The 12,807-nt window shown below is 38.6% G+C and overlaps 1 protein-coding gene across 1 annotated transcript in view; it reads right to left on the bottom strand.

Moving 5' to 3' along the window:
* EIF2AK3 (eukaryotic translation initiation factor 2 alpha kinase 3) overlaps positions 1–12,807 on the bottom strand; it is a 67,227-nt gene that overhangs the window by 29,433 nt on the left and 24,987 nt on the right. Inside the window, exons 3-6 of the mRNA XM_040623214.1 lie at positions 5,719–5,913; positions 3,913–4,043; positions 2,062–2,296; positions 443–605 (exon numbers count right to left, since the gene is read on the bottom strand). Coding sequence (XP_040479148.1) covers positions 443–605; positions 2,062–2,296; positions 3,913–4,043; positions 5,719–5,913 — 724 coding nt within the window. The remainder of the gene's footprint in view (positions 1–442; positions 606–2,061; positions 2,297–3,912; positions 4,044–5,718; positions 5,914–12,807) is intronic.

Here is a 12,807-nt window from a genome sequence, read left to right as displayed (position 1 = left end):
TTCTTTCTTTCTTTTTTAAAGATTTATTTATTTGACAGAGAGAGAGGCAGCGAGAGAGGGAACACAAGCAGGGGGAGTGGGAGAGGGAGAAGCAGGCTTCCCACTGAGCATGGAGCCCGACGTGGCGCTCGATCCCAGAACGCTGGGATCATGACCTGAGCCGAAGGCAGACGCTTAACGACTGAGCCACCCAGGTGCCCCACCTTTCTAATAGGGTCTCAGAGGAAAAGATCATGCCATAGTAATTGAAAGTTTCCGAATTGGATAAATGGGAAAAAACAGCAGGAATGGAAACCAAAGTATAAATCTTAGGGACGATCTAAGCCAGGGTACGTATTTAGGAATTCAAACTGCTAGAGGCATACCTGAGGTAGAAAGAAACAACGTAGGAATAAAACCTAAATGTCAGTATGTCCCACCACTAGATAAGAGACCTACTCACCCAGGTAAACGCTGTTTTCTGTGGCTCCTCGGGCAGCTTCTACAATGTCTTCTTCATCTTCTAAAACTTCATTGTTAGATGCATAACTTGTATCATCAAAAAGACTTATGGGAATGACTTTTCCATCCTTAACTAACCAAGCAGATGCAATGGGAGTACAAAACTAAACAAAAATAGAGTAGTTTTATATAATTTCAAGCAGTATTTATGTAATTCAACTCTTAAAATGACATTTAAAAATCACACATTTAAAAAATTTTTCCAGCTTTACAAGGTATAATTGACAAATAAAAATGTATATATTTACAGTGTACAATGCCATATCTTGACATATATATATATATATATATATATATATATACACATTATGAAATGATTAGCACCATCAAGCACCTGGGTCAGGTGCAGTCAGTTGAGCATCTGCCTTCGGCTCAGGTCATGATCCCAGGGTCCTGGGATTGAGTCCAGCATCGGCTCTCTGCCCAGCGGGGAGCCTGCTTCTCCCTCTGCCACTGCCTGCTGCTCTGCCTACTTGTGCTCTCTCTGTCAAATAAATAAAATCTTAAAAAAGAAAAATCTATCCCCCTCATTTCACAATGTATATGCATATCAAATCATGTTATATACCTCAAATATATATGGCTTTTATTTACCAATTATACCTCAACAGACAAGAAAAAAAATTTTTTTAAAAGGTCTACCCTGGGGCACCTGGGTGGCTCAGTCGGTTAAGTGTCCACCCAACTCTTGATCTCAGCTTAGGTCTTGATCTCAGGGTTGTGAGTTCAAGTCCTGCATTGAGATCTACTCTCAGCAAATTTCGAGTATACGATATAGTATTATTAACTATAGTCACCACACTGTACATTACACCTCCAGAACTTATTCATCCTGCATAACTGAAATCCTGTACCCTTTGACCAACATCTCTCCATTTCTCCTACCACTCCCCCCACCCAGCCCCTGGCAACTACCATTCCACTCTCTGTTCTGTGAATTCAACTTTTTAAAATTCCACATGTAATAAGATCATGCACTATTTCTCTCTCTGTGATAGGCTTATTTCACTTAGCATAATGTCCTCCAGGTTCATCCATGTTTTTGCAAATGACAGCATTTCCCACTTTAAGGCTGGATAATATTCCACTGTGTACATATACACAGCCCATTTTCCTTATCCATTCATTTACTGATGGACACTTAGGCTCCTTCTATATCTTGGTTATTGTGAATAACGGTGCACTGAACATGGCAGTGCAGATATTTCTTCGAGATACTGATTTCACTTCCTCTGACTATCTTCCCAGAAATGGGATGGCTGGATCATAGGGTAGTTCTCTTTTTAATTTTTCCAAAGCACCTCCATACTGTTTTCCACAGTGGCTGCACCACTTCACATCCCCACCAGCAGGGCACAAAGATACAAACATCCTCACCAACACTTGTTTTCTGCAATCTTTTTCAGAAGAGCCACTCTAACAGGTGTGGAACCAACATTTCTTAAAGCCTAGAGAACAGGCTGAGAATCCAAAATGACAGTTACTTCCCTCTACCCAATAAGCCTGGACAAACTGGGAAAGGAAAACACATATTTATAAATACTCTGTGGTTTCAGGTACCTGGTATTCCCATTCCAGATGTCCTCCCTTCTTGCTAAACGCCATAACCTTCCAGTCAGCAACTGAGACCTTTATCACTGTGTCCATCATGGCAGCTTCCTGTTCTTCCACATCTGAAATAATTTTAGACCCTTCTTTGTTCCCACTGGGCTTTAAGGTGCTTTCAATAAATCCGGCTCTAGTTTCCATGTCTGGAATATACCGAAGTTCAAAGTGGCCAACACTGAAATTCCACCTTAAATTTACAAAGGTTTGTTTTAGAAATTTACACTTAAGTAAAGGGACCAAATAATAAAGAACAGTTCTAGATTCAAGAAGCAAACACTAAAATTTTGTGATGAGAAAAAGAACATCAACATAATTTTCTGGGAGTGCTCCGCTGATTTATGCCACAAGAGGGCGTTACTTTGTTCTGATCCTTCAGAAACAAATGGTTCTACGTTGTAAACTTGACAATGGCTATGGGACAGATTTTCTCTCAAAAATTAACAAATGTTCACATTTCCAAATCAGAATGATTTCCTCCAGACACATCAAAGTTACCTTAAAATGAGGTTATCAGCAGTCTGCTTTCTTTATTAAAGTCTGGGCACATTTCATTCAAGTGCAGAGAAATTAATACATCCCAATAAATCAATGTAGACAGTAAGTTGAATGCATTAATTTTATATTTATATGAAAACACAGCCCTGAAAGCCAATGTGACCCAGTGTACCAAGCCTGAAGGTCATACCACCTCAGCTCTAATCTGAGATCTCTCCTGAGATTTGGCAAGTCATCGAACCTTCCCTGAGTTTCAGTGTCCTCATCCATAAAGTGGCAGTAATTATGTTTCCTCTATAATCAATATACAGAAAATTCACCTACTGACAGTAAAATGGCTTGTCACTTAGACATAAAATGGCTTAATAATTCTGACGTCTATTAAAAAAATATACTTAAGGAACATAGATCTTAGACCTCATACTCTTTCTATTCTGGTAACTCAAAATTCTGTTAAGTTGGACATCTATTCCTATTGGTCACTGGACACCCAGCAGGCACTCAAATACTTAAGGAAACAAAATCCCATCAGGATAAAGGTCAGGTTGCCAGCAGATGCAAAGCCCTATTCACAGTCCAGTGAACATAGAAATATTTTCTTAACTGAGTTTGAGAAAACAGGAAAGGAAACTGAATTCTATTGCATCAGATTAGACAAAATCTGAAAGTCTGGTTCACTTTCAAAAGATAAAGATGAGATCTCAAATGATGTTTACTACAGAGGCAAGTTAAAATTTAAAAAAGATTTAAAAAAAAATCAAGCATGTGATTTAGGACCAGCACATGTCATCCAATCATCTTACTTTTTAATCACACATTTAAATGTAAAAATTACATAAAGAATTCATTATTTGAAAAGGGAAACAAAAAGGCATTTGACCAAATAAATTATACTTTAACACTTTAAGAAAACAGACTAAAATGTATTTTAAAATTGGGGTTGTCAAACACACTACGAAACTACTTACTAGAGAGAACTACAGAGTCAGAGACCAAGCTGAAATAAAGCACATTAACTCTGCCTTAAGAGCACTCTGCATTCAAAGAACTTTGATCAGTGAGGTTGCTATAGTCATTGTGTGGGCCTCCTCCTGGCTACCACCTCCAGAGCCTATGGTGGGAGTTTCAATTCGGAATTTGTTAATAATCATGAGACCATTTTTAATTTAGGGCCTACATTTCTCTTTAAAAAGTTTTATGTTTTTAGGACAAGAAAATAGTTCAGGAAATGTCCATAAGGAAAAATCTGATAAATTTGGGTTTTGCTGAACTTGTAATTATCAACAGCAACATTCTCTGAATACATACTTCTCGTTGCCACTGCGAGGTCCGACAGCTCTAACAGTTTTCTGGGAGCGCTGCAGAAGCAGGATGTCTTCTTGTTCCATGTCATCATTATCCCATTGGCGACAACCCAAAGCTGAACAGATGTACCTCACCTGAAAAGACAGATATAAATTTTGCAAAGAATACAAGTTACAGGAGATCAGAGACAATAAAAGAATCTATAATTTATTAAAAAAATTGAGGAGGTCTGTAAGAAATACCCAAGTATTAAGAAGCATCAGTTAGACTACCAACTCCTGAAATGAGTTACTTAGAACCATAAAAGAAACAATAAATATTTATTTCAGGGAATGATTTTAAGGATTTAGGTAATTTTAGTTTCATTTGGGGGCTTTCCATGGAATACATGAAAAGAAACATAACCAGTTGTGATCTTCTACCAATAATATCATTAATAAAATTCCAGGTGAATTTTAAAAAATTAGCCTCAGGGCTCGGTCAGTTAAGCATCTGCCTTTGACCCAGGTCATGATCCCAGGGTCCTGGGATCAAGCCCTGAATCTGGCTCCCTGCTCAGCGGGGTGTCTGCTTCTCCCTCTGCCTCTGCCTGCTGCTCCTCCTGCTTGTGTGCTCAATCTCTCTGTCAAATAAATAAATAAAATCTTGAAAAAAAAATTAGCCTCAGAGTTTCCATTTGATGGAAGTATTAGGTTTTTAAAGACTTACACCTTTTCTAATAGCTATAGTATTTAGAAGTGTCTCCTTCAAATCTTCATTAGAAAGAAAAAGGAGGACTCTTAGCATCATCTGAACTAAAATCCTCATGGAAAGAAGCATACCTGCTAAACTACCAGAATTTTGTGGCAGTACATCAAATCAGAGAACCAGACGATTGGGCTCAATCCCACTGTTTTACAGATGAGAATACTGAAGGCAACGGAGGACCTCCGGGCCTCCTCAGTACAATGCAGATGTGGGTAGTGGGGAAGGCAGAAAAGCACCAGCAAGAGCAAGACGGGGGCTATGGGCCTAACACTCCGATAAGGAATCATTAACGTTCAAAAACCTCAAAGGTCAAAAGATCATTTTTCTACTCTTCCTCATTTTAGTCTTAAGTCTATATATAAAATATTCACATATCAAGGTTATGGGATTTTAAAAAAGGTTTTTACCTTTCTACAAAGGATGTTTTTAATTAGTTATTCCTAGTAAGAGATTTACAGCATAAGACCCAATCTTAGTAGCAGATTATGATTATATCCTAAAAACTAACATTAGCAAAAATCTAGGTCTTAATAGTATAACTTTATCAACAGATAGATGGAAGTCAAACTAACCTCAGACGTTTCTGAACTTTTTAAAGTCTCAGTTTTCTCATCTGTAAAATGAATACAACTTTCCTCTTGGATTACAGGATCAAACTAGATAAATATATTAGTAGCAATTATTCTTATCGGGATTATTATTAACATTTGGAGGAGTCCTCCTCTGTCCAAATGGAAACAAAAATGTGTGACCTTTAGGAATATTGTGAAAATTTCAAAATAATGTATGTACGATGCAACTGACACACTCTAGACCTTATTTATTAACTCTCTTCCTCCTGCTATTCCTGGCTCTGCTGTTTGTTCTGCTGTCCTGGATACGTTTAGTTTTCTTAATAATATTTTGCCCTTTCTACTTTGCAGTTCTTTTATTAAAACAAATGACATTCTCAGGGGACAAATAATAATAAACCTCAACCAGTAATAGTATAGCTTAATAAAGTATTTCTTCGATCCCTATTTATTCTGATTTCTCCCCAAATAACTCAACATTTTCACTCACCTTTCCAGTATATGCACTGAGTCCATATGTAGTGAGAGACTTTCCTCCAACCAAAACAACATCATCTCCAAATTTATAAGAAGATTCAAGAAGTGATTCAACTGTGAAAGGAACTGTTTCCATGCTCTCACGGTCCCGGTCCCACTGGAAGAGGTCTCCATCCAGAGAAGGAATGATCATCTTATTCCCAAATACCTAAAACAACAGCTAACTTTTAAAGGGATAATAACTTTAGTTACTAAGAGCTGGAGTCTTGAGCCTGACGTTCTCTAGCCTCCTTCTGAACGGTATGTGAACCGGCGTAATTCATCAACCAAAAAATAATTTGAAACAACGGCCAGTCTCTCCTGGGGCCTACATATAATACCCTAGTATGGTTTTTCTCAAACTGTTTGCTATGGGTGTCTCGTAATGATAAGGGAGCTGCCAAAAAAAATTTTGTGATCAAGTGAGTTCAAGAAGAGGTTGTTACAAAAAAAAAAAAAAAGAAGAAGAAGAAGAGGTTGTTACAGGAGTTCTTATAGCAATTAATATGCGAATGTATAGGGGTACCTGGGTGGCTCAGTCAGTTAAGGTTAGGCATCTGACTCTTGATTTCAGCTCGGGTAATGATCTCAGGGTTGTGAGATGAAGCCTCACATCGGGCTCTGCTCTGGGCGTGGATCCTGCTTAAGATTCTCTCTCTCCCTCTCCTTCTGCCCCTCCCATCCCTGCCTCCCTGTGCTCTATTAAAAATAAACAATGCTAATGCACAATATTATTTCCTAGTAAAGGGATAGTATGTGCAGTATCTTCCAGATCTATTTTATCCAGGACAATTATTGTCACAGGCTCAGATCCACGAAGACAGGTTGATTCTGGCAGTATCCCATCCTTTATTTACTTTCCCCAATCTGCTATGCACCACAAGGCTGGTAACAAAGTTGACTGATTTTAGGATCTTAGTTGTCCTTCCTTCTTTTACCAATGTGCGTTGAGGGCCTACTATGTGCCGGGCATGAGTATGCTACTTGGGAGAGACCAGTGAGCAGAGCAAAACCAAACCAAACCAAACCAAAATAACTGCCCTATGGAGTTCAAACTCTGGTGTTGGGAGACAAACCACAAAATGAATAATCACAGAGTAGGTGAGGTGATAAATACCATAGGAAAAAACAGAACAAGATAAAGTGGGACTAGAAAACGTGCATATGGTAGGGGAGGGGATTGTCAGTAGGGAGCTCAGGGTAGGCTCCACTGAGAAAGTAACATTTGAGCAAAACCTGAACTTGGGGGAGTTAATCATGCTGACATGTGGGGAACAGCCCTTGCAAAAACCTTAAGGTGCAAGAATGCCCTTCACATTGGAGGAAGCACAAGGAACACAACAGGCTATAGAGGCAAGGGAGGAGGCAGGGAGAGCAAGAGATGCTGATGGCTCCAATTAGGTTGAAAGCACTGGAGGTGTTGTAGGCAGTCAGATTTGGGATGTAACAGGAAGGCAGAGCCAACAGGATTTCCTGGAGGATTCCCTGTATAGTGTAAGCAAAAGAAAAGAGTTCAGTATAACTCTAAAGTTTTTGGCCATGAACACCTTATTTCTTGAGAAAGAGTTATTAGCACATGGCTTTGTGACATGGACCTTTTGGTATTTAAAAATATATACATCTTGACTTACTTCAGTTAATGACACGCTATTTTCCTGACCAGGCTCAAAACTTTGGAAAAAGGGAATATAAATGAGTTTAATAAACAAAAAAACAAGGGGCGCCTGGGTGGCTCAGTCAAATGTCTGACTCTTGATTTTGGTTCAGGTCATGATCTCAAGGTTGTTGAGACTGAATCCCACATCCGGCTCTGGGCTCAGCATGGAGTCTGCTTGAGAGTCTCTCCCTTGCCCTCTGCCCTCTTCCTGCCCCTCTCAAAATAAATAAATAAATCTTAAAAAAAAAAAGCAAAGAAAAGTCCAAACAAATGTTGATCTTAACTTTTTTTATAGCAAAATTTCTCTATGTACTACTTTGTTCCTCAAGTAGAATACTATCTTTAAAAGGATACTTACCCAAAAACGCCCATACAATCACTAAAAGGGCTCACAAATCCTGCCTTCCCTCTAGCTTGGCTCCACACCTCGGGATTTTCAAGGGCTGGTAGAAAGCCATTCTTCTCATCCACTTCTTTCATTTTCTATTTCAAATCCCTATATCTCCTAGCCTGAACTATTATAATAGCCTCTTTACAGTTCTAAACTGGCAATTTCCTCAGTCTAAACTCTACATATCTTCCAGATTAATCTCTAAGTCAGAGTTAAGCTTGTTATGACATTACTCAAAAATCTTCAAAAGTTCTCGATTATCTTCTTATTAAAGACCCCAAATCCTAAATCTGACATTCAAAGTCCTCTAAACGTGACCTCACACCACCTTTTCTTGTCTTCCATTTTCCCCCATGGGCAGAAATCAGCCATCACCACTTACATGTGATATTTAACGTTACTGTTATTGTTCAGTGATGTCATTGTCAATGTCACTTCTCTCTGGAACACCCTCCGGTACCAGCACTGCCCACTGAAATCCCATCTGGCCTTCAAGTTGGCCTCGCTTACACTTTTGTGTAAGTCCAAGAAAATTTTAGCAGTGTAAGATTGCTGACAAAGATCTTCCCGTTCCTTCACACTGTACTTTACCTTCTGCTACAACTATAAACCGAAATCGCATTACATTCTCAAAAACTGTTTACTGTACCACTAAGAAATACTTACCACATACAGTAATGATCCTACATTTCCGTTTCTACAATGTTTATATGGTGGTTGTAAAAGCAATGCACCCAAACCTAGTACCCAGGTTTTGTTTTCCAATTCCACCGCCCACCGAAGGAATCAAGGCTCCTCAGAGAAATGTCTAATTCCAGGGCTGGGCAGGGGAGGGGCAAGATGAGACTTTAATATCTTATTATTCTAGACAGTAAGGATGTGCACAAAAATATAGAAGCACACCACCGACCAAAACCGGAACAACTTAAGTACCAAAATAATAAAGTACTGAAGGAAAAAAAAAGAATTCATGAGTCCATACTGATAATAAATAGATAAATAATACATGGGGGAGAAGGGAGGGCTCTTACTGCAATAAAATGCCAAGTGTCTACTGGTAAATATGAAGGGAGGGGTGAAGTTGGAAAAATTAAAATTTTGCAACCATCATAGTAAAGAGTGCATCATGCAAAAATCAGCAACAGTGTTAAATCTAGGAAGGCGGAAACTTTGATGAGGGGTAGGATATTTGCACAGTCTTAAGGCATCTATCCATGGACTGCTTATCAGTTACAAGAAACTAAAAACAGAAACAAACAACAAAAAAACCCCAGTATTATACAGTGGAGAATTTAGATAATGCCCTGACCAGATGATGAAAATTAACATCATCGACGAGTGACAGATGTGACACCCTGAGAGATGGCACTTCCCCTGTGCAGGATTCTAAGCCAAGAATAAACAACCTAGATCTACTCACCAGGAAACACTGGACAAGCACACAACGAAACTTTTTTTTTCTTTTTTTTGAGAGAGTGCGCACACGAATGTGCACGCACACGCAAGGGGGGTGGGTGGGGGGTGGGCAGAAGGAGAGGAAGAATCTTAAGCAGACTCCACACCCAGTGTTGAGCCTGTCGCAGCTCAAACTCACAAGATCATGGCTTGAGCTAAAAGCAAGAGTTGGACACTTAACCTACTGAGTTACCCAAGTACCCTGAAATGAAGAAATTTCCGTTCTTTTAAATAAAAGGGCAGAGAGACTGTATTCTTCAAAATGTCAAGATCATAAAAGACCATGTCTGCGGGAAAATCTCGATTCAAAGAGTCTAACGACAAATAAATGCACTACCTGACCCTAGACCAGAAGGTGTACTGGCGGTAAAGGTCACTACAAAAGATGTCACGGCATCCTTTGCGGATGGATATTGTGGGTTTGGTTCCAGACCACCTCAATAAAATGAGTGAGAAGAATTTTTGGTTTCTTGGTGCCTATAAAAGTTACATTCATGCTATATTGTAGTCTATTCAATGTGCACTAGCATTCTGTCCACAAAATAATGTACAGACCTGAACTGAAAATACTTACTGCTAAAAAAACGCTAACCATCATCTGAGCTTTCAGCTAGTCATACTCACTGATCACCGACCACCTTAACAAATACAATGAGAGTCTGAAATACTGTGAGAAGTACCAGTGGTGGCACAGAGACGTGAAGTGAGCAAATGCTGTTGGAAAAAAGGGGCCGACAGACTTGCTTGATGCAGGTTGCCACAAACCCTCAATTTGTAAAAATGCAGTATCTGCAAAACACAGTACGATGAGGCATACCTGTACGAGGTCAACCGATAAAACTGCAACACGGATGGCAGAGTGAAGTATCAACCTAAATTTATGAAGGTGATAACTATGCCGTGATTATGTAAGAGAATGTCTCTATTAGGAATACACACTGAAGTATTTGGGAGCAAAGGGCCACAATGGATGGACAGCTGATTTATCTCCAAATGTTTTAGGGGAAAAAAAAATGTGTAGGAGGGGTTGGGGGAAGGAATCAGTAAGAAGGAAAGATTAAGCAAACAAGGTTTGGGGTAGATAAATCTCGGTATATAGATTGGTCCTGTTTTTGGTATCATTTTTATTTGGGCAACTTTTTGTAGTTTGAAATTATTTCCAAATAAGAGGTTGAAAAGAAAAGAACGGTACTCAAGAGCCTTACAGGAGCTCTGTAATTAAACTCAGAAGGCCATGCCATTAAAACAAAGGTTAGTCATAATTCTGGGTATTTAAAGATAACTATTACTCTTCATTGAAAGAACATTTGATTTTTAATAAACTCTCAAAATGGCATCAGGATGTATACTGCCTCATACTGTAGAGTTTTCACATTACTAATTTATTCTTTGCTTTCTTATTTTATTCTTTAAAAATTAAAACTTTTCTTATCTTTTGTAGAATGTCCAACTTGAAGTTGTCATTAAGAACAGAGTTAAGTCATTAGTATACATACCCTATGAAAACAATATATAGCCAATATGATCTCCCACTTTGAGTTATGTATCAGTTAGAAAATCAAGTATTTACCGCTTTGTACCTTTCATATAATGTTAGGTATTCTTTATTCTATTCACTCGAACTGCAAGTTCAAATTATGATAAAGTTAAAAAATAGGTATTTCAGTCGTCTGGTCGTATCAACAGTAGTACTAGTTAAGAACAAACATGGAAAGCAGGTGTACGTCACCAAAAGAAAGAGGAAGAGGGGTTAGAGGGTCTGTAGTAAACAGATAACATTCATTCTGACTTGTTTCCTCTTCCATTAACCACCTCTTTTCTCCTAAAGCAGTAACAGATCCTTACGAAACACAATGGCTCCTAAGTGCTGCAAAAAGACCAAAAACTATAACACAAACAAAAAACTGTCAAACTAATATGGACTAAAATTCATCTCCGCTTTAAGAGTGATCTATATGCCTCCAAATGTAAAGGAAAACAAACTTTTCCAATTAAAGATAAGGTTTAGTGCTCACTTCAGCAGCATATACTAAAAAAAAAAATTATATACATACATACATATATGTTGTTTAAACAACCAAGAAGATTCGAGATGATGGACCATATTGAGAAAAACTGCCTTGTTTTTTAAAACTGAAATCTCCAACAGCATCAACTCAGTGAGAAAAGTGCAAAACCCAAAATAACAAAAAAGCATTATGATTTAATACTTAATCATCATGTCATATTTCGGGATTATGATTTTAAAGGCTCACTTTGAAATAGCTGCTCTTCGCTAATTGGCTGCTTATGAGTCATCCCCACGGCTGCTAACCTTTGCACCAATCTTTGTGAAGCCTTTCAGGCTGCATGTGTGAAAGCAGATGGTGCTTTTCCTTGACAGCCACAAGAAATGCTATACGCACGCAGCTCAGGTAGTGAGATGACATCAGCCCTCACCAGAGCATTACCTCACCCTCCCAGCACAGGAATGAGTCACTCAGAGAGTCAGCTGCAAATCTCTTGGTAGAAAAAAAATGTAGGTTACGGTGATGTGATGCGTTTTCACATTCCACTGATTCGTCTCTGTGAGCAGCTGTTTGTTCTGATTCGCTGCTCTGCCTCTCAGACTAATTGCGTGACTTGCTTCCTCTATCAGTCATTTTTTAAAAATATAAATTCTTGTTATTTTATGGGTTTTTTTTTCCCTCCTCCATTTGTTTTTTCCTGTTCATAATTTTAAAATAAAAGGTTGTCACACTGGTTGGCAAACTCAGTGCCAAAGAGCCAATCAAGATCTTTATGCATATGCAATCACAAAGCAGTCTGGTAAAATAATTCAATTTCTATTTCTGAACAGGACCTAAATGGCATAATGAATACCAGTGGCACATGTAATCAGGGAGTGCTATTTGAAATTAGAATGTGAAAATAAGAATTCTATTGCCAAGTGACAGAAGGAACTTCAACTGAGAAAATGTACGCTGTGCTACTACTAAAATGAATATAACCAGCATTAAAAACAAAAATTCTTCTAACTGTATAAGATGTATTTTTTAAATTTGGTTCTACCTTCTTTTTCTATGCACCCCCACCCCCACCATTGACATGTATACTTTTGGGGTATATTCAACTTTATATTAACTTATTCTGAACATTTTGAAACATACAAAGTATAAAGAGACTAATAAACCCTCATGTATCTATCACACAGTTTCAACAATTATCAAATTTTGCCAATTGTCTCATCTGTTCTCCATCCACCCACAACATGTATTTGTTTACTAGAATATTTTACTTATTTTCTTTACTAGAGTATTTTTTTTAAGATTTTATTTATTTGACAGAGAGACAGCCAGCGAGAGAGGGAGCACAAGCAGGGGGAGTGGGAGAGGAAGAAGCAGGCTCCTAGCGGAGGAGCCTGATGTGGGGCTCGATCCCATAATGCTGGGATCACGCCCTGAGCCGAAGGCAGACGCTTAACGACTGCGCTACCCAGGCGCCCCTTTACTAGAGTATTTTAAAGCAAATCCCAGACATTATGCCATTTCACCTATAAATCCTTCAGTATTCTTTGCTGA

This window comes from Ursus maritimus, unplaced genomic scaffold (genome assembly GCF_017311325.1).
Source record: "Ursus maritimus isolate PB19 unplaced genomic scaffold, ASM1731132v1 scaffold_6, whole genome shotgun sequence".
Lineage (NCBI taxonomy): Eukaryota > Metazoa > Chordata > Mammalia > Carnivora > Ursidae > Ursus > Ursus maritimus.
This window is presented reverse-complemented; position numbering and strand designations above follow the sequence as displayed.